Consider the following 23,472-nt stretch of genomic DNA (forward strand, 5'->3'; position numbering starts at 1 on the left):
ATAAAATGAAGTCTATAGAAGATGTGATCATGATAAAATGAAGTCTATAGAAGATGTGACCATAATAAAATGAAGTCTAGAGAAGATGTGATCAAGATAAAATGAAGTCTATAGAAGATGTGACCATGATAAAATGAAGTCTATAGATGATGTGACCATGATAAAATGAAGTCTATATAAAAGATGTGACCATGATAAAATGAAGTCTATAGAAGATGTGACCACGATAAAATGAAGTCTATAGAAGATGTGACCACGATAAAATGAAGTCTAGAGAAGATGTGACCATGATAAAATGAAGTCTATAGAAGATGTGTTCATGATAAAATGAAGTCTATAGAAGATGTGACCATGATAAAATGAAGTCTAGAGAAGATGTGACCATGATAAAATGAAGTCTATAGAAGATGTGACCACGATAAAATGAAGTCTATAGAAGATGTGACCATGATAAAATGAAGTATATAGAAGATGTGACCATGATAAAATGAAGTCTATAGAAGATGTGACCACGATAAAATGAAGTCTATAGAAGATGTGACCATGATAAAATGAAGTCTATAGAAGATGTGACCATGATAAAATGAAGTATATAGAAGATGTGACCATGATAAAATGAAGTCTATAGAAGATGTGACCATGATAAAATGAAGTCTATAGAAGATGTGACCATGATAAAATGAAGTCTATAGAAGATGTGAACATGATAAAATGAAGTATATAGAAGATGTGAACATGATAAAATGAAGTATATAGAAGATGTGACCATGATAAAATGAAGTATATAGAAGATGTGAACATGATAAAATGAAGTCTATAGAAGATGTGAACATGATAAAATGAAGTATATAGAAGATGTGAACATGATAAAATGAAGTATATAGAAGATGTGATCATGATAAAATGAAGTCTATAGAAGATGTGATCATGATAAAATGAAGTCTATAGAAGATGTGACCATGATAAAATGAAGTCTAGAGAAGATGTGAACATGATAAAATGAAGTCTATAGAAGATGTGACCATGATAAATGAAGTCTATAGAAGATGTGACCATGATAAAATGAAGTCTATAGAAGATGTGATCATGATAAAATGAAGTATATAGAAGATGTGACCATGATAAAATGAAGTCTATAGAAGATGTGACCATGATAAATGAAGTCTATAGAAGATGTGACCATGATAAAATGAAGTCTATAGAAGATGTGATCATGATAAAATGAAGTATATAGAAGATGTGACCATGATAAAATGAAGTCTAGAGAAGATGTGACCATGATAAAATGAAGTCTATAGAAGATGTGACCATGATAAAATGAAGTCTATAGAAGATGTGAACATGATAAAATGAAGTCTATAGAAGATGTGACCATGATAAAATGAAGTCTATAGAAGATGTGACCATGATAAAATGAAGTCTATAGAAGATGTGACCATGATAAAATGAAGTCTATAGAAGATGTGACCATGATAAAATGAAGTCTATAGAAGATGTGACCATGATAAAATGAAGTCTAGAGAAGATGTGACCATGATAAAATGAAGTCTAGAGAAGATGTGACCATGATAAATGAAGTCTATAGAAGATGTGACCATGATAAAATGAAGTCTATAGAAGATGTGACCATGATAAAATGAAGTCTAGAGAAGATGTGACCACGATAAAATGAAGTCTAGAGAAGATGTGACCACGATAAAATGAAGTCTATAGAAGATGTGACCATGATAAAATGAAGTCTATAGAAGATGTGACCATGATAAAATGAAGTCTATAGAAGATGTGACCATGATAAAATGAAGTCTGGGCTGTGATATTCGAATTTTATCCTGAGCGTTAGCGAGGGATAAAATTAACGAATATCACGGCCCAGGCCATGTGTAAATTTACAACAAATCTATGGCTTCCATGAATTATTTCGATTCTAATAGGACAAATAAGTTAATTTAAATACTGAAGCAAGGGTTGGTATGCCGTGTGTGGAGCTGTTCTTTTTTACTCCTTGTTAGATAAAGCTGAAATATTTTCATACTTCTTTAACTTGCATTAATTATTTCGTTAATAACCGCCAGAAAAAATATGTTTAATTCTCAAACCCAATATTTCCGATTTTTAATTAACATGTTTTCTCGTAAGCTACCGTCAAATCCAAAATTGACATTTCGCAAAGGAGCTGCCATGTTGACTCGCTAAATCACAGGCAATAGAATAGAAAACCTCAGAATTCCATTTTTTAATTCAATATTATACGAACTTCGTTACAAAAAAGTTTTTATTTTTGTGATATTGACTAAATATTGTTTTTATACTGCAACTTAAATTGGTACATTGATATTTTTTTTAAATCGTAACATAAATATCAAGCTTATTTGCATCCCTTAATGAACCCCTCATTGTAGAGAAAGTGTTCCATGATGAAATTGACATTGCACAAAATATACAGTGTTACTATATTTAGGAAATAAACAAAAGTAGTTGCAATACATTAATTCTTTTTATTATGCATCTGAATAAGAATAAAAGTTCTGTAATGTTTTTTGTTTAATTAAAATTAGTAATTCAATAAATTTGGCAAAGCGTTTGCAATGTAGGTTCAAATACATGTGGATTTACGTGGGAGGTATATTGTAACATCCATTATTATGTATATCTCTGAGTCTGCGCTAAGTATATATTTATCGAGAATTTTCACACAGTGTTGTTTACAAAGCGAAAGAAGCACCTCATATTAGAATGAAGTCTATAGAAGATGTGACCATGATAAAATGAAGCACTTGAAAAGTTGACTGCTTTTAAGTTGCAAACGTATTGAAATTGAAAAAAATTAATAAACAAATGTTATGTAAGTACAATTTTTTTTATTTGCAAAGTTGAAAGAATATAATAAAATAGAGCACCATAAACAGATTTGAAATACTGCTTTAATATATCAACAATCAACAATCCTTCATATGTAATTTCAAATATTAAATGTAAATAAATTAATCTACTAACAATATATTACAACATTCTGAGGAACAGAAACAACAGGGAAAAAAGTCCCTAAAACTAAAAAGATTAATCTTAAAGTGTTAACACCAGGTCTGAGACCACAATTGTCGTCCCTTGATTTTCATTGTTCACAAATATAGTCCCTTGTGTTGACAGTGGGTTACTCCGGAAGCTGTCAAAAGATTTCAAGACGCCCTAAACATAAAATTGTCCATATTTTGAGTTAGAACTGATAATTTTAATATAATTTGTCCCAAAAGTAGTTCGTTCAACACACTGTAAAAGTTTCATTGAGAAAGCGCAGGTGGTATTTTTTTTATTTTCATTTATGTTCTTAAAGAAATACACTATGAAATAATTCTGGTCTCAGACCACCAGTAGTCAGGTCTATGACCAAGTTATAAGAAAATAAATCCAATGACATGAAATGTAACAATATTTAACAGTAAATAATTCTGCAATACACACTTGTCTATATAGCTACATAATATATAACAGAATATATCAGTTGCCTGAAATATTGGCAATATTTATAGACAACATTCTTGAAAACATAAATAAAAGATACAGCATTTTCTTATCAATAAATCATATATGTCATGAAAAATATTTGCATTCAATATCAAGTTGAGAGATTTTGAATGTAAAAATCCTATTGCACATCTTGTAAATAAACAACATATAGTTAGAAAACATAAAATTATTGTTGAAGCAAAGCAGTTGAGACAAAAAGAGGTAAAATGAGAAAAAACAAGAATGTGTCCAAAGTACACGGATGCCCCACTCGCACTTTCCTTTTGCATGTTCCACGGACTGTGAAATTGGGTATTAATCTAATTTGGCTTTAAAATTAGAAAGATCATATCATAAGCAACAAGTGTACTAAGTTTCAAGTTGATTGGACTTCAGGATCATCAAAAACTACCTTGACCAAAAACTTTAACCTGAATGGACGCACAGACAGATGCACAGATGAACGAACAGAGCCACAGACCAGAAAACATAATGCCCCTCTACTATCGTAGGTGAGGCATAAAAATGTAGATAAAATACTTTTTTTACCAGGACTAAAATATTTGGTACATGTTTTACATAAAAAACAAGTGAAACTGCGAGCTACTGCTCACTGATGATACCCCCGCGGCAAGTGGATAATATAAATAGTGTAAAAATATGCAAGTGTTCGGTAAACAGGAAGTTGTCGAGTGATGAATCTGAAAACGCATCACACGGTATAGCTGACTTATATAAATCCTGAAACCAAATTTCAGAAATCCTTGTATTGTAGTTCCTGAGAAAAGTGTGACGAAAATTTTCAACTTGGCTATCATGTGTAAAATCATACAAGTGTTCGGTAAACAGGAAGTTGTCAAGTGATCAATCTGAAAACACATCACACGGTATAGCTGACTTAGATAAACCCTGAAACCAAATTTCAGAAATCCTTGTATTGTAATTCCTGAGAAAAATGCGACGAAAAATATTCATGGGACGGACTGACTGACGGACAGACTGACGGACGGACGGATGGACAGACAGAGGTAAAACAGTATACCCCCCCCCCCCTTTTTTTAAAGCGGGGGTATAAAAATGATTTCAGGAAGAAAAGAAAACAAGTAAGACTGTCAGCAACATCACTGTGCAACATTATATATTGTGTATACTCTTTTCTTTTCTATAAATGGTTTATATAAAAAATAAAGTAACAATCAACTGTAAAAATGATTTCCCAATTAATTTTTGTTGACAGTTTTATTGAAACAGATTTAAAACCATAAGACCATTTTGATCTGTTCATCTCTGGCTTACAAATGATTGGCTTGGAGAATCTCATATGAGACCAATTGACCACATGCTTGTATTTGGCTGTGTTTTCAAACATCAGCTAAAGTCCTAAAATGTAGTCAATATAATGTTTATTAGAATAGTCTTAAATATAAGTGCAATACCCCTATTTCTAAAACACAATCATTTTAATATTAAACAGGATATACTTGTGTCATGGATAAAAGGTTTTACTAAGTTTTATATGCACTTTACATGCTGTTTATAATGCACACTGAAGATAAAATTGCACTTTAGTTGGTGATATGTTGAACACATAAAGGACTAGATACCGGTAGCTAAATTATGCCATTATTATGATACTGAGGTTTGATGAGGGACCTGGTGCAATGTATGATGACTTCAAAATGCAATTTAAATCTATTGTTTTATCTGTTATGTTTTAACTGTTATGTATTTAGAATCTATATGTTTTGTCCATAGAAGAGTCCATATACATTCCAAACATACAATAGCTGTGACCTTATACAAAATGAATGGGTTTTTTTGTATTCATGACTAATAAGAAGATAATTCAGGACTGTAGAAGAGTTAACATTAACTGTTTAAAGTCAAAAGTTTAACTTTGCATGAAAATCAGCCAGTTACTGTTACTTGTTCACAGGACAATGTTGGCCTTAACCATACATTTGAATTAACTTTCTTATCCTTTGTTCTAATGTCAAAGCTTTTGAAGCATTTTTTAATTTTACCAAAAACTCAATAATAAATATTAACTTAAATTCAATTGCACAAATACCTAATACTGGTAGGTAATTGTCTCACATCTTAATTAAATCGTCCCAAATCTCTTTCTTCATTGGAGAGTTCTTCTTCTTTTGTTTCTTCCTCTATAAATATCTCCTTCATTAAAATATAATCCTTTAATTTTTCTGCAAGTGGCAGTTTTTTCACTTTTTCCTGAGGAAGTGTACCTAGATTCTCTCGTATCGTTCCTCTACAGATCTGCTGTAGACTTCTGGGTAATTTACATGCCTTTAAAAACAAGATGATCAATTCTTTCTTTTGATCTGGTGTCATTTGTGCATTCAACTGTGAAATTTCTTTCAGGAATTTAATCAGAAGCTGCATCACCCAGTGTGGTGGATTGTCATTATAGCAATGGAGAAATAAATCTATCATATCTCGGTTCTTATGTGTGACAGCAAAAAATAATGGTTCAAGTTCAAAATGGGGGTGTTTATCTACTGGATACATGAGACAACATTTCATCATTCCTTTGACCTTTGCTTGAGCGTTAAGGTCACACCCATATTTCAGTAGTATCTTTGCAATAGCCAACTCATTCTGTTCTGCAGCAAACATAATTGGTGACAAGCATTTATGGTTGAGCTACAAATGGAATTTTACATTTAATTGTTGTTTCTAAATATAATATATAAAATAAACAAAATGGAAGGGGAACTGTGGCTATCATATGTATTTTGTGCATCAAGCCTCTGCTCAAACAAGTTTTTTTTTTGTAAAGACATCTTTTAATATAACCTCAGGATTTATTTTCAACTATTTCAACTCCTTTTTCTTTAATTTCAGTTTACAAATTATGCTAATATGCGTTACTAAAAGCACAAAAAAAAATCAAGAATGAGAAAAACTTAATGCAATTTAATATATTAGAAGGAAACAAAAGGGCAAAAGTATCAATGATGCATAGTATGATTTTACAGGTCACTAGTCTGATAACAAAGTTATAAAAAAGATCTTATACTCTGACATTATCATACAATTATCTACTGTAAATTCAGAAATTATTGCGAGGTTTTTATTTTTGCAAATAATGCGAATGAGTTGTAAACGCAATAATTAAAACTCACATTTTGTAATATTTTACAGAATGACTTTTCTCAAAATCGTAAAAATTAAAATCGCATACATGTGTAAAATGACAAAATCGCAATAATAAATGCATGCAATAATTTCTGAATTTACAGTATTTAATCAGATCAGCTCAGTATCAGCAAACAAGAGAAAAAGGTGTTGACAAGTGCAATTTTCTTTCATAATTTTCAGTCCAAGCGAAATTGGACAGACAATTTTATAGTAAAATAAACCAATGTTAAAACAGATCTATGGGTTGACTGAATGTAGTTAACTTAAAAAGAGTTTTGGTTCTATAAAATGCAGTAAAAATAAATGGTTGAAATTCTACTCTGAATAAATGGTGTTTCCTGATAAGATCGTTGATCTTAGATCTAAGTTAGATATATATATATAGAAACATACCCTATTTAGATTACATCCAGCTTTGGCAAGAATCTCCACAATTCTCCCATGATTACTTAGCATAGCTACGTGTAATGGTATTGCTGTGGGAACGAGACCATTAATCTGACATTTGCCTGTACTCAATAAATATTGAACAATTTTCTCGTTTCCCTTCTCACAGGCTGTATACAGAGGCTGCTGCAGTTGATTGTTCGGTTTGTTGATATCACAACCTGAAATCATAATTTGGAAAACAATGCATCATTTAAAGAAATTTTTTGCTCCTTTTATATATTACGATAACACTGTGAAAATGTACTCTAAGACAATTTTAAGATTTTGTAGTTCAGATTTAATGGCAAATGGAGATAAATGCTTACAATATCAAAGAATGGAACAAGCAACTAGATTTAGTTGTTGGCATGAAATATCAGCTGTAAATGCAAAAGTCACTCAACAGGAACAAAACAGAAACATCATCTAAAATCTATGATCACTAACAAACTGTGGTACAAAAGAATTAGCTTAAGAACATTTAAAAAAAAAAAAAAAAAACATTAAAAAAAATAATCAATGGATCAAGTTCAATTTGCATGAAGTACAATGTTTTAAGAACATTGTTAAACAGCATTTAGTGCAATAAAGATGACTTAAAAAAATGATGTTAAAGGGCTATAATTCTGAAACTTGATCAGTGAATATTTAATACTATAAATTCATTGGGGGAAAAAATGTATCTTACCAGAATCTATCAAGAATATAGCTGCTTCTGTAAGCTTTTGGATAATAGCTTCATGTAGTGGTGTAAACTGGTTAGTTTTCTCTCTGTAATTCAATTCACTGCCATTCTTTACAAGTCCTTTTATGATCTATTCAAATAGAGAATTCATATAAAATTTAATGTACTACAGAACTCACCAATTTAAAATCAACACATATTCTTAAAGCTTGGAATTATAAGATGAAGGATAAAATATGAGATGCATTAAATTTGCGTTATGCTAAAACAAATAACAAAACAAGAATGTGTGTCTATTGGAAAGCATGCCTTGCTTGCACTATCAAATGCCCTTATTCAGTGAAACATGAAATCTGGGCCAAAATCGTAATTTGATACATAATTTTTAAAAGCTAACATTATTATCAACATGTGTAATGTTTCAAGTTGATGTTACCACAATTTCATTTCATTGTAAACAATTTAGACTGAAAACTTTAACATGAAAATTCTAATCTCACACTAATACCGTATAGCGGGTTATTTTCACGATTTTCATTGAATAAGGTATACGAAATATATAATCAGTTAATATTTTGGCAGATTCAAGACTTTCATCAGTACCTTTGCATGTAAACTTTTAAATTGACCAAATTTATTTTGGTGATTTTGTCCTATCCGCGAAAACATTCTCTTCATTGTAGGCAGACCATTAAAAGGGTACCACATTTATTACAACAATTTAAATTGATTCAAAGCTAAAATTAGATCTTGTTTATAAAATTATCCTGCAAAAATTTAAGACCTTAGTTGCCAAGAGGTCTGAGCAGGTCCAGTAAAGTGATCACTAGGCTGTCAAAAACAAAGATCATGACACTACAGTAAAATATTGTTGGATTTAGTTCAAGAAGTCTTTTAGGGGAATATTTCAACCTGACCATGACTATTGGCCCCTAACGTATTGGAAAAACTTTGAGTAGTGAATTTTTACATGAATTACCTACCTTCATATCTGCTCTGTTAAAGAGTGCTGAAAATAGTGGAATTTCTCCATTGTTGTTTGGATTATTTATACTGCAACCTATAAAATTAAACTTATTAACCAGCTAATTTGTTCTTATGTACAAGACCTTCTCATCACTACATTATAACTTCATGGACTGTAAAAAATGTAAAAAAATATCTTGGTAACATATGAACATGATCAGTCCAAAGCCTGTCTCTCTTTCTTATACTTTAGACTTTAGACTTTAGACTTTAGACTTATCAGATGATTTGAACATGTGACGATCAATATGACAAGTGCCACAAGAACTACTTATCTTTCCAAAATACAATAAAATTAATCCAAGATTTTTGGTGCAGGTGGTGTTTGTGTGGATCTACTTTTGTATCTTTTATGATGTTTTGTGAAATTCTTTTATGTTTTAGCCATGGTATTTTATATCCCTCTCTCAATTCAAAGTTTTTTTTGGTAATTTTGTACTTTTCATATGCATAAAAGGAGTTGGGATTTATGTCATTGAGTAAACAATCCAACAAAAACAAAAATTTTAGGCATTTTAAAAACATGGTTTTCAGTACATGTAGTCCAAACCATATATTAATTTTCTAATCTTTCCCAGGTATAACTATATCTTGTTTACTTCATTATATTACAGTATTTCTAAACATTGTATTTCCTAATAATGACATAAGATGTATGCTCCATTATAATACTTTATTCTGATCAGCTAACTGCAAATCACAAGTTATTCCTTAAGCAATTGCATTACTCAATAAAACTTTTCATTCATGATAACACTTGGTCCCACTATAAAGTGCACAGGTGAATTAAATTAAAAAAAATATAAAATTCGTGTTTTCATGATTATAGCTAAAAAATGTAATTATAAGTAATGAATGCTTCTTTTTGTAATTTCATATGGTTGTAAAAGAGTTGACTGTGCGCACATTTTTAGAATGAAGCGCTTCCAAGCTTCATTCCAATATACTTTGGTCAACACTTTTACACCCTAATGAGGTTACAAAAAGAGGCATTCAATTCTTAAATATTTATTGTTGTTCTGTTTTTATTATTGTGATCTTTTTCAGCTGTACAAAATAGTAAATTTTTTATTTTGATTAAGAGTGATTATAATACAAGGAATATAGCAAGCAAATTTATAACTCAAGAATAACCTATCGCATGGTTCAGCTTGTAGCAATTTATTTACATATGATTTCTTAAAATATAGATTCATATGACTGAGTTAATATTAATCTATGTACCTGCTTTAATCAGCATTTCCACAATTTGTGGATGACTTTTGATTGAGCTACAGGCTGCATGTAAAGCAGTGTCACCTGTTGTTGTGCACTTTGTAACATCTGCATTCTTTTGAAGGAATAACTCTGTCAGTTCTATATAGGAAAAGAAAATTGGATTATAAGTTTATAGAGATAGAATAATGATATAAAATTATGATAATCAGAAGTTGTGATCAGGATAATTGGATTTATTCTTTTTTTTTTTATTTCAAGTTGAAACTGCAATGGAAATTTTTAAGTTTTTCATGTTAGAATAAACTATTCCTCCACTGTTTATTAACCTACAATAAAATTTTAATCTTAAGAAACTGTCATTTACAAAATAGCCAACATTTACTTGATCAAAAAATATAAGAGCATTTTTTTCTGGTTTGTTTGATCAGTGGGAAAGTGGTACTGGCAGAGTTATATAATTTTATTCAATGCAAAAACACTGAGTATAAGTGGAGTTTTTCCTGATTTGTTTAATCAGTGGGGGTGTGGTTTACCAGAGTTACCTACCCTTATTCCCCGCAAAAGCACTGAGTATAAGTGGTGTTTTTCCTGGTTTGTTTAATCAGTGGGGAGTGGTATTGCCAGAGTTATCTACCTTAATTCCCATGGATAAATACTGTGTATAAGTTGTTTTTTCCTAGTAAGTTTGATCAGTGGGGGAGTGGTATTACAAGAGTTATCTACCTTTATTCCCAGCAAAAGCACTTAGTATAAGTGGAGTTTTTCCTTCTATATCTCCAACATTAATGTCACAGCCTAACAGCACAATTTTCTTCACTACAGACATGGCCTCTTCTTCTTGTCCAAATACTAATGAAACTATCAATATACAAATTTAAATTAATTAAATATATATATGTGAATGAAATGATTAAAACTTAACAACAACAATCAAAATTAAAATTACACTAATTATTTCATATCTAAATAAATTTGCCTCTGACAGAATTAAAATGTTTCAAGCAGAACAGAGTCATCAAAAGTGTGGACCTTTTTTTTTGTTTAAAGAAAACCCAAATCCATAGATGTCTTTGGTTATTTTTAATGTTGCCGTTTCATATATAACACATCTTCATTAATTCATATTCATTATAACACATATCTTTTATTGAATTTATTGTCTATTTATAGTAAGGCCACGTTTTTTTAATTTGTTGGTTTACGGATTTTCTCCTTGAAAAAGTCAGGTAGGTCTGTGGGGTAAAAAGAAGAAAAAAAAACTCTTTCAAGACAGAAACCTAATATGCAAAATAAAAATACATTTCACCTTTCTAATAACATGTTTGTCATACTATTTTGTCATCCTTCTTAAATTTTAGTTTGATGAAATATTATTGCTCAGCTGTAAACATCGAATGACATTGTCTAATTTCCCGTAAAAAAAGGGGGGGTACACTGTCAAAGACTAAATTAAATCGTCATTTCACAAACAAGAACAACAGATGAACCTCTGAAGCTCTTTATCTAAACTTGGTGAATAATAATAAGCCTGAAAAACTGATAAAGAAAAAAAAATGTAAAAACATCGTACCAAAATAAGTTTCAACATTCGTGTCATAAACGTAATAGACTCGTCCACTGGAAAAACAAGAATATCAGGTTGAATAATCTGTTGTCATGAATTCCTGTTTTTTTATCTAAATGGACGATATTTTTTTATTATCTATGAAACAAGAAAATATGAAATGATTTGTTAAAATTCAGTACTTTAACTTGATGTCTTGAACTTCCACCTGTCCACATTTGGACAAGTCTATTTCTATGAGAACATGCATCTTACGGACTGGTGACAAATAAGGGAAACGAACTTATTGTGTAATTGGTTTTAAACACAGGTTTCGTTCTGCAAATTTATTTGCACAAACGACATTTCAAGGTCATTAATAATTGATTTGTCTATTTTAAGAAACGTTAACTGGAAGTTTCATTTTTTCACAACAGAAATTGTCATCACTTCTGTTAGTGATTAATGCATTTCATTTCATAAAAAATGGTTATTTTAATTATTTTTCAGGGGTAATGCATTTTTTAGGGTCGTCGAGAATAAAAAAGCATGAAAAGTCAATTTTATTTTTATTCTGGAAATCAGCAAAATCGGGTAGGCGGATCCGTAAACCAACAAATTAAAAAATCCTGGCCTAATAGTCTCACTGATGTTATATTGACTTCAACATTGTATATTTTGGAACTAAGCATCCTAAAGAAAATAATGACCAATTTTACATCATAATGCTATACCTGTATAAAATGAAATGCTGGATGCTGGAAAAAGAATGGAAAAAAGGAAGAAAAACACACATAACCAGAAGAACTCATATAATAGAACATAAGTGTTTGTACCTTGTCTGACTGCTACATGTATTGGAGAATTCTGTAGCCTATCTCTCTTATCGACATCGCAACCAGCATCTAATAACATATTGGCAATATCAGGGTAGTTGTTGGTGATTGCGACTGGATAAAATAAAGGAGGATAAAGGGATATATGTAAATAAAAGGCAACATAAGTTTACTGATGCTCATGTAAAATCCATTTTGAATATACAAACTAAGATAAAATTGTAGTGAAATTGCATAAAGTGAATGGAACAAGTCTAGATGCATCTCCTCCTATGCATGCATTACATGCCTTGGTAATTATTATTTTTTTCATATTCAGCCAAATTTTCTTAGAAATTGTCAGAATGTACAATTTGTTACAGAAGCCATATTCAAACTACTGTAAATTTTGAAATTATTGCAAGGTTTTATTCAATGCCAAAAATACAACTAGATCAGTATCGCAATAATAAGAACTCGCATTCTAATATCAAATACATATTTCTGTAAGTAGATTTTCCCAACATCACAATAATTAATCTCATATTTTTGACAATTCTTCAAAAGTTACAATAATTGCTGAATTTACAGTATCAATTGTTTTAACCAAAACTCCCTCAATGGAAATTGGATTCAAGGAAACTTTTGATGTTTTGCTGAATTTTTCATGATTGATGAGCATAAAGGATAACTTTTCTACCTATCTTTAAGTCTATGTTAGTTTTTCCTAATGCAGGAGTCAGGAGGTCAGTTCTCTTCTCCATATATTGGCTGTATTTCAATCTCTGATCACACTCATGAGTTTTTTAAGTAAGTTGCTCCTTATTTTTGATTTAGAGGGTTGACTAAGCTTACCAAAATTCAACAGCAAAATGCATATTTTTTTTTATTTTTTAGCTGTACCAATCTGCATATATCTATATAGTACTGATCACTTGTAAGAAAACAACAGTGATGTGACAATTTTTATCTAAAAAATTTGTTCATAGATTTAACTACTTGAACAGCTACTCTAATAGATCAATCTAATGTTGTTTTTTTTATAATTGAGTTACCGCGTTGACCAGAGGTAAATTGGCGTAAATTATGTCATTGATCAATTGGTTCTTTCTGGACTTAATAACCTAAGCATTATGATATAGGAAACATACTTGAAAGTGAACAAACTTGTTGTCGTCTATATCTATTTATATAATCATACCTAAAAGTGGTGTTATTCCCTTTGTGGATGGGGTATCTAGCTGGATCTTCTTATCAGACACAGCTCTGTGAAAACAATCAACAATTATGAATAATGTGATTTATTATGTAATTATGATTTTAAGGAGGAAACGATCCCTAATGATTCATGTTTTTATTAGAACACTTTTCATATTGAATTTTACACTAATTTATACCATGTACAAATTTATACTATAAACAAGACACAGATACCTCATGTGCACTATCATTTTCTATATTCAGTGATTTAAACCATGAAAATGTGGTAAAAACTCAATTTGGCATTAAAAGTAGATAGATTATATCATAGGGAACATGTACATGATGTATACTAAGTTTCAAGTTGTTTGGACTTGAACTTCATCAAAAACTACCTAGACTGAAAACTTTTACCTGAAGCGGGACAGACAGACAGACAGACGGACAGACGGATGAACGAATGGACACACAGACCTGAAAACATAATCCCCCTCTGCTATCGTAGGTGGGGCATAAAAAAGGTTGATTTTCTATGATTGAGGGTCTCTGAATAGATTACCACCTGAGTAATTGAATTTAAAATGTGTTCTTGCAAGAGTTATCTACCTTCTTCAACAAACATTCTTTACAAATTGTTATCTAAATATAGAAGCAATATCACAATTAAAATAATGAAGAAGATATGATTGTTTAAATGCAAAAGAAGTAATATTTCAATACTTTTGTAGGATACTTGGTCTTCCTTTTGAACTTACGTGGAATGGTACTTTATAATTTCCTTAATGATGTCTATCTGGTGTTCCTTTACTGCATGGTATAATGGAGTGCAGCCATGTCGGTCTTTATGATTTAATTCTGCACCTAAAAAAGATCGTCATTTTAAAAACTGTTACTAAGTTTTTTTTTATCATGAAAGAAGCCCTACTAAATTAGATTTCATAATTCTCTTACTCTTTGTAAATATGTATGACCAATATACAACACAGTAATTCGATTTAAAGTGGCTTAATAAGAGCACAATTTAAAAGTACAATTTAGTTTTATTAGGAATTTTGTCTTTCACATCTGTTGACATGCATGCATGTAGATATTGAAAAAAATGATTATTAATGGATAATTAGTTATTTTTCCATAATTATTTTTTCAATATCTACATGTACAAAACTGTATACATGTCAGCAGATGTGAAAGACAAAATTCCTGATAAAACTAAATTGTACTATTAAATTGTGCTCTTATTAAGCCACTTTAAATCAAATTACAGTGTTGTATATTATATGGTTGTATATATTTAGAGTACAGGAATATTAGCAGTTGTTTTCATATCAAAAGTTTCTCCACTGGACTTTAGGTTAAGGTGGTACCTAACACTACAGGAAGATAACTCTGTAAAATCAGCTAAACGTTTTAATTAAGTTCTCTTGTAAAGGGAATACTAAGCTTCTCAATGATCAACATTAGTGTTTGTCAAACTGCTATATAACCAGTGTAATTTTTCTGATAAAATGGTTGGTTCAAATTTTTTGAAATTTTTATATTTTTTTCACAGGGTCGAAGTAAATACTTTGTCAAAATTTAATGAAAATTGAATGAGCCAAATTAATTTTAGTGAAAGTGTTGGGTACCTCCTTAATATAGGAAAACTCAATCAATCAGTGATTACAATGTACTTCCACAAGTTTTCAATGAATTAGAAGTTTTATGCATATTTAATTGTAGACTTTTAATTATAAGGTCATACATTTGTAGTTTGCTGTGTTAAATACGCCATGTTTTATTATGGAAAATTTATAAATATAAAATTAATCATGTTAATGCATTAAATTAGACAATTCTAGACCCTATTCATTAAAGAGTCTATATGTATCTTCTATCAATTATTGCATCATAAGTACATGCTTTAAACAGATATGTAGGTTGGTTTCGGTCCCCTCTTGTCATGTGGCCCACATAGATATCAGTTAGGGCTTGAGACTATCTCTCATCAGTTTCCAAAACAGTAAAACTTTTTCCGACGTAGTCAGTATAGTTTCGGTTTGTGAACTTTGAACTTAAGGACGCTTCACTATGGCAACAGACTACACATGCTCGAAAATCCTTTCTGTGATTGGACAAAATGCTGTCATGGTTGGTGATTTGGTTGTGTTTGAAAAAACGTCTCGAAAATTATATCGTGATGGAAAGCAAGTGAAAAACTATAAATATATGAATTAACTCTTACAAATATTTATATTATTATTTAAATAATTGTATCTCCAATAGCTCTTTGCATCCATGACAGCTGTTTTTTTCGGAACAATTATATAATTATATAATCTTTAATGTAAACTTTGTTGTACGAACGTACATGACTTTCAGAACGCACCTACGCAAGTGAGATTTCCGCGGGGTTTTGGTGAATGTAAACAGAACGATACAACTACTTATGCTACCAATAGTCTCCAGCTTTGTTAACCATGAATTAAGTTTAATGTAAACAGTAGTAAATGTATATTTGTTTCTTTTTTTTTGCACTAGATTTTTTGACAAATAAAAATTTTAGGTGTCATCACAATATTCTTATACATTATTGCCTTAATATAACCAGACTTAGTAAAGAATTTCTTGTAGTTACATTTAGATGGAGATTTTATTAAAGAGGTCCTGCATCATTAAATCATTGTGCTTCTGAAGGTTATTGAAATGATAGTTTTAAACATATACTCAAATTTAAATACGTCCAAGGATTTGTATAGTTAGCTATACAAATCCTTGATACGTCGGATATCTTTTTTGAAGATAGTTCTTGTTTTTATTGTTGTAATTTTATTTACCATGTTTAATTAGAATCTGAAGTATTTCTGTAAATCCAAGTTTTGCGGCGTAAATCATTGAGTTACTATTCTTCTCATCTCCTAAGTCTATTTGACAGTTAGATTGTATCAAGAATTCCACCATTTCAGCATGTCTCTGTAGTGTTGCTACTACCAAGGGTGTTTCGCCTTTCAAGTTTTTCAAATTAAGATCACAGTTTTCTCTGATAAGAAGATCGGCTATAGATTTATCTCCCCTGAATGCGCAGACACTGATAGGTGTTGTATTAGAGTCATTCAAGGCATTGATATCAGCATTGTTGTTTATCAGTAATTTAGAGATGTCCTCATAGCCTGATTTACATGCTATATGGAGTAAGCTGTTTAGTTCTGCATCACATGCACCGATATCAGCTCCTTTATCAATTAACAGTTTACAGATTTCTTCTTGACCTTCCTTGACTGCTTGCTGTAGCGCTGTTTGTCCACGATACTGAAAGTCAACATCAAAATCATCTTCTAAAATTTCTTTCACAGTTGAAACGTCCTTTGCAGTGATGGCATCTTGAAGTTTTCTGATCTGTCGTCTCTTTTCTCTTTTTTCAAACCCTGCTCTACTGTTGTCTGAAAATATAATGGCAAGTAAAATATAGAAGTATAGAATTTATTTTGAGTTGTGAGTTCTAGTCTGGTTAAAAAAAAAATCATCTCTTATAGTGTTTCTGTGCGACAAGCTCCCTACATGAGGCATCAACTTCTCTTTCCCCATTCCAACCCTTCTAGTCTGAATATTAATGCATCCATCCAAGTCCTCAATTGTTCTAGTCTGACAATGACTTGGACTTGATGGGTCTGGGGCTGTAGGTGATTTGATGAGTCTAGGGCTGTAGGTGATTTGATGGGTCTAGGGCTGTAGGTGATTTGATGGGTCTAGGGCTGTAGGTGATTTTATGGTAACTTTTCAGTAGGAAATTGCTCCCTATACTAACATAAGTTTATGTTACAAAATGTATTTAATGTGTAACTTTAGTTAGATCAGTTGCCCCAGCCAGAACTCTTGTGTTTATTATTTAAGTATGTGCCTGTCCCAAGTCAGGAGCCTGTAATTCAGTGGTAGTCGTTTGTTTATGTGTTACATATTTTTTGTTTTTTTTGTTTTTTTACATTAATAAGGCCGTTAGAATTGTTTTACATTGTCTTATCGGGGCCTTTTATAGCTGACTATGCAGTATGGGCTTTGCTGAATGTTGAAGGCTGTACAGTTACCTATAGTTGTTAATGTTTGTGTCATTTTGGTCTTTTGTGGATAGTTGTCTCATTGGCAATTATACCACATCTTCTTTTTTATACTATCCATTACAGTTATGTTATGGCAAAGCAAAATTAAGTACAGTGTGACAGTACTCAGAGAAATTATAGTACATGTACTCAGATGAAACAAGCAATATACACAAAGAGACAAGTTGTGACAACCTTAGGATAAGGATACAAATATCTTGTAACTAGTGAATCTTTTCTTTTTGTTGAAAGCCCTTGAAATGTATATGTGTTCCAATAGACCTTGTTGCTATTTAGAAATCTGTGCTGGTTGATCCAAGAAATGTGCCTTTTGAATATTATGACATCAAAATTTTACAGGAACCAATATGATGTCCAGTTATAGAGGACAAAAAGCAATAAGGTTTATTAGAATCACCAAGCAGAACTTGCAGAAACTAAAAACCTTTATTCTAAAATAAAAACCAGTTGATTAATCTTTAAAAGGGAGTAACCATGCACACTTGTTCATAACACCCCTCCCCTTAAAACAAATAAGCAGTAAATTTAAATGTTCTGTTTGAACTGTTGTAACTTTATATTAAAGTTGAGTATGATTGCTTTGCGAGTCCACATAACCCCGTTGGAAATTCCTGGCTACAACCTGAAATGCAGAGTAGGATTTAGAGGGGTTTTCAGGAGGCCTGTAGCTCCCTTTAATGGGAAAATTTTGTTGATTATATAGGGAATCACTGAATCATAACTGGACCGCGTCCCCTTTAAGAAAGTCCCCCCCCCCCTTTAATTTTTTTTTGATCTGCCACTGAATTGTCATAATTATAATTATGTGAATCAACCATCTTGGAGGGCATAGCAATTCTGGATGATGTGACACTAATATTTCAAATCAAATCACCTTGGGTTCTATCTCTGAAATTCATTATCAATCTACAGGAGATATTCGAAAAATGTCTAAATTATTTCCCTTGTAGCAGGTGCTCGTTTATCTATTTTGTTAGTTTTAGTGACGTGAAACAATAGACGTTCAGTTAACTAAATTGGACTTAATTGCATGTTAGGAACTTGATTTGTCAGTTCTTTTATATCACAGAGCTCATGTGTTTTGAAAAAGAACAACTCTTGTGGTTAGGTTGTAGTGTTAGTAGCGTGTAACAAGGGAGTTAACTGCACTGTTTATGTAAGAAAATTTTGCACGATTTTTTCCGACTGGAGAAGTTAGAACTGTAATTGAAGAATCTTAAAAAAACAAATAGTTCGCAGTTTATACATGACAGGTAAGAAATCACAAAGAAGGCTTAAGTTGAGGTTTATTGCTTCTTTTTTGCCTGTGCGTTACGAAATTTCATGAAGGTGGCAGTCACTACTTTCATCATGTCCATTGCATTTGTTATTTGTTATTATGTCTAAGAGTTCAAAAATTGATTTTTATTTAGAAATATTCAGCAGTATTCACAGAAATCATATTTTTCTCATTGCATTGAATGGAAAATGTGAATTTTGATTCAAGTTTAGATGAGATTTTTGTTGAACAATTGTTATTTTGATGAGAGATACAAAATTGTATTCTCAGATCCGGACATCCTGGCATTTACATTTGTCAGGAGGTGATGCCATCCGGAATCCTCTAGATTTTTCATCTATTTGAAGGGGATTACTGATTATTTATATTGCCGATTATTTTTTAACCAGAGGTTATAGTATGTTAAAAATCAAAATAGAGAAATTATATAGTGTCTTTAACAGTATTAAAAGAGTAAAATTACTATATTCAACTGGTTACTATATATATATCAATTAAATTAATTTGCAATAAGTCTATGGAAAATCTCGAGGAATCTTATCCGCATCACCTCTCAACATTGTTTACATAACAAAAATGCTAATCATTGATTGGTCAAATACATGTTGTGATGTCACTGCAGATCTGAGAATTGAAGATTACTCATTAGATCTTTTATGTTCTGATACCCAATTTAATGTACATGAAAAGGGATAAACATCTATTATTAAGAGAAAAAAATAATGCTAAGTCTTTAAAGTTGAGCGCACCCTAGAATATGTTTAGGTGTACTTGAATAGGACCTTATTGTCTATTTCTTTAATCAAAAATGTAATGACTTTATTGATATCATTGCTAGCCTAAATTAAACCCTATCCTTGTTTGTATTTTATCAGTTTGTTTTGATAAATATAAAATGCTATGTGTTGATTTGGTAATATTAAGACCTGGCCACATATTGTAGTTATACATTTCCATGTAAAATTTTTCGAGAATAATCAGTTCCATTATAGAAAAGGAACTGCAGTGGCGGATCCAGAGGGGGGGTTCCGGGGGTGCGCACCCCCCCTTTATTTTTGCCGATCAATGCATTTGTATCAATACATATGTTTTGCACCCCCCCCTTTGCCCTGGGTTAGCACCCCCCCTTTCGAAAATTCCTGCATCCGCCCCTGAACTGTGCTAATGATGGCTGTACATGCTGGGGCTGATTAATAAATTATGAAAGATGGGCTTATACAGGCGCGTAGCTCCCTATATGCCAACACGCAGTTGCGTGCACAACGATTCGGCATGCAAAAAATAATAATGACAAAATAAAAATTTATAAATTGAAAGTTAAAGGAAACACCTATCTTGTCACTTTTTTAATTGATGAAATATCATTAAATAACGGCATTTGGTTTCAAAATAAAAGTTTTATTGGAGATTATGACAAAATCATACAGTAACTTGTATCTTTTGCAAGATTTTAATTTGTAATACTCAGTCTAAGACATGTAGTTATGGAGCACATTTTATAGTGTAAGGTTCATCAGTTTGGAATGAGATGTACCAAACGAAATTAAAATTATCAGAACCCTACGATATCGTTGAAAATATAAACAGAGGTGATGTGGTCGACAGACTACCGGAGCCAATCACCCTGCAAACACACCAAAACAGTATTGGAAAGTCTCATTATATGTTGCGTTCATAGACAATATGATAAGGGAACTGGAGAGTGGAGTTGCATCTAGTACTAGTATTATCAGGACATCACTTCTTTGCGATGTATCTGCTTCATCGTGTTGTAGGAAATATAACAAACGAACAAATCTCAACATTGTCTGAGACATAAGAAACTGACCTTACATGTAATTTTGACGAATTCAATTGGGAGGTCGCTGGTTTATAGCATCTCGCGAGTGCTGCCATGGAGATCTATCAGTGTACTACGTATGTTGAAAACAAATGTACGATCAACAATGAACAACGCCAGTTACTAGCATTACTGTATATTCATCGGGATTTCAGTGTGAATATTGATAAAGTAAAAGAGGAGTTTGTTTCTGCCAATTAGAGTAGATTTTGGACAATTTTGAGTAAATTCTGTATCACATATATATATGTGTTGTTTATGTTTTACTCAATTCAAAAGATTTATCTAATAGTTTTACATTCATAATTTTTGTACAAGTCCTGTCTACATGATATAGCTTCTCTTTTAACTGTCCTATGACTGAAAACTTAAAAAAAACATTTTTCTGTATAAAAGCAGCTATAAAAGGGTCCCAAAATTTTTTCAGTAGTTGATTGCACATCGTTTCTTTCTAGCTACGCCCGTTATACATTTACTTTGAAAAGATGTAAGACCCTTCTTTTTAAAAAGTTTTAAGTGAATTAAAAAACCTAGGTTTGAAATGTTGGTTTTTTTTTCACCTATTCTTTGTCAAATTATCCCTTTCTGCACCCATTGTATAAAAATAAATTAATGAGCGTGTGATCTATCTGTTTTTGTTTTTTTTATCTCAAATCTTCTTATCTTAAAATCCAATGATAACATCAAATTTTCTTGCATTCTTCTGAATCTCCTATTGTTGCGGCATGAAATGCAACTATGCCTCTAAGTACATGTCTCTCCATACAATAACAGGAGACACACTGAGTTATTGTGCAGTAGTGACATCAGTTAAGCTCCATCCTTTGTGTTGTAAGTGTTTAATTGATAAAACATGTGGCTGCAAGGAAAAATGCATCTGACATTCCACAATATAAATCTGAACTCTGTGGTCAAGTGGTCTGAGTAGTTACTACTGTAACCACTAGCCAGTCAACACTGAGGTTATGAGTTTGCCCCCCCCCCCCCCCCCCCCCCCTTTTATGGGTGCACTTGACTTCAATCTCAATTGACTAGGATTGACTAGGATTGTCAGTTTTGCTATTGTAGGTCGGTGGTTTTCTCTAGGTACTCCGGCTTCGGGGCTCCACCTGCCTAAAAGTGGTGTTAAAACTCCAAAAATCAATCAATCAATCTGAATTTTGCACAGACAATAATATTTGAATTTGATGATATAATCAATATTTTTTAAAGGAAATTGTCTCGTCTCCTGGATTTTAGACTCATTTTCGACTGTTGGTTAATAAATTATGCTAAAAAAAGTCAACATGGCCATTATCTTAAATTGACCCCCTTATACTGGTTATACAATGTAGGAGTTATGGGCCTCACTCCTGATCATATAGAGTTGTATTTTTACCAATTTTTTAAAAACAATGATAGAATGAGAGAAAATATGAATAGTAAGAATATTGTTGTGTGATTGTTATTATGTTGTAAGTCCCACTTTTAGCTCACCGGGTCCAAAATGAGATATTTTTGCATATTATGTTGAAATTATAACAGATAGAGAGAAACTTTAATTTTTATTTATTACATATATATATATATATATGTTTAAAATTGTAATATATTGCATTTCATGTACATGAACCAAGACGTATACATTAAATTAAAAACTATCTATCCATCTATCATACTTTCATAGAAAGTTACAAAAAGCCCAGACATGACAAAGTTAGAAAAATTAAAAAGTACAAACTAACTGTCTGATTGATGTACAAAACAAAAAACAAATATGATATACATCAACAAACAACTACCACTGAATTACAGGCGTCTGGAAGTTGGGACAAGTACATCTCTGGTTTTCAATATTTGTACTATATTTTGCAATAAGCGGGAAGATTAAGCATCATGCTCAAATTTGCACATTTCTACCAAAAAGGCGCTTAAAGAAGCAATTATCAGTGCCAGTGTGACGCACAATATTTTTCACTTTGTATCTAAACCATTATACATGTAGGTAAATTTTTAGATTTCTTAAAATAGATATCTGATCTTGTTAAGTGTGACCATATAAGGGTACAAAACTGTTGTTTTCCCTCTGATGACAGATGAACCAGCTATATGTTTTTTGGGACATCACAGACGTTTTCCCTACATGCAATTGATAGCAATGTATGGTGTATCTGACTACTGAAAAACACGTAATTAAACATCATCCATGATCTATGATCCATGATCTAAATTTGTAAACTAAATGATATGCTGTTTGATCAGGTTGTTGTTTCTACGACATATTCCTTATTTCCATTCTCAATTTTTAACTTTCTGTGAAAGATGGCTAGTACAGACAAGAAGTGTTTAGTTTTTGTAGTTTAGGTCTATTTCTCCAATACTTTAATTAATAAGATATTCACTATATTTGATGTATGGAATGATTGTAAGGTGTACATGTCCTACTGATAGGTTTCATCTGACCTTGACCTAATTTTCATGGTTTGGTCGCTTTCTCAGATACCTGAAGCAACTATAGCAATAGGTCAAGTATATTTGGTTTATTAAGAATAATTTTAAGGGGTGAATATAAACTGGCAAGTTTCATGCAATATTGAATGTTTACAATATTTTCAAATTTACAGAACATTATTTTCTGGTATCAAAAGTTGCACAAAGTTGTTATTTAAATTAATTTGATAGTCTTAAGATTTTATTGTAA

General features: G+C 31.5%; 2 protein-coding genes across 3 annotated transcripts in view; one reads left to right on the forward strand and one right to left on the reverse strand.

Annotated features, from left to right (window-relative positions):
* Positions 1-4,551: 4,551 nt before the first annotated feature.
* LOC134725877 (ankyrin repeat domain-containing protein 50-like) lies at positions 4,552-18,803 on the reverse strand. Of its 2 annotated transcripts, XM_063590130.1 has the most exons (12): positions 18,548-18,803; positions 16,396-16,998; positions 14,338-14,443; positions 13,584-13,648; positions 12,404-12,517; positions 10,748-10,882; positions 10,031-10,162; positions 8,764-8,840; positions 7,784-7,910; positions 7,060-7,274; positions 5,576-6,168; positions 4,552-4,884 (listed from the first exon to the last, which is right to left on the reverse strand). In XM_063590130.1, exons 1-11 carry the CDS (start codon positions 18,570-18,572, stop codon positions 5,605-5,607), a joined length of 2,163 nt encoding a protein of 720 aa, XP_063446200.1. In that variant the 5' UTR covers positions 18,573-18,803; the 3' UTR covers positions 4,552-4,884; positions 5,576-5,604. The 2 variants fall into 2 exon arrangements, with proteins under 2 accessions (XP_063446200.1, XP_063446199.1); XM_063590129.1 differs by having other exon boundaries at positions 4,552-6,168.
* A 1-nt stretch (position 18,804) lies between these two features.
* The window catches only part of LOC134725878 (FAD-dependent oxidoreductase domain-containing protein 2-like), a 60,506-nt gene continuing 55,838 nt past the window's right edge, over positions 18,805-23,472 (forward strand). Inside the window, exon 1 of the mRNA XM_063590131.1 lies at positions 18,805-18,926. The gene's annotated coding sequence lies outside the window, so the exon portion shown is untranslated. The remainder of the gene's footprint in view (positions 18,927-23,472) is intronic.

Source organism: Mytilus trossulus, chromosome 7, assembly GCF_036588685.1.
Source record: "Mytilus trossulus isolate FHL-02 chromosome 7, PNRI_Mtr1.1.1.hap1, whole genome shotgun sequence".
NCBI lineage: Eukaryota > Metazoa > Mollusca > Bivalvia > Mytilida > Mytilidae > Mytilus > Mytilus trossulus.

Bases quoted from the DNA above. Each gene is read 5' to 3' on its own strand.
- LOC134725877 (XM_063590130.1), bottom strand. From the start codon at position 18,572: ATGAATTTCAGAGATAGAACCCAAG. The intron at 16,999-18,547 runs GTGATTTGATTT...TTATATTTTCAG, and splicing joins TTTCAGAGATAGAACCCAAG to ACAACAGTAGAGCAGGGTTT. The intron at 7,911-8,763 runs GTAGGTAATTCA...CTATTTGAATAG, and splicing joins TTAACAGAGCAGATATGAAG to ATCATAAAAGGACTTGTAAA.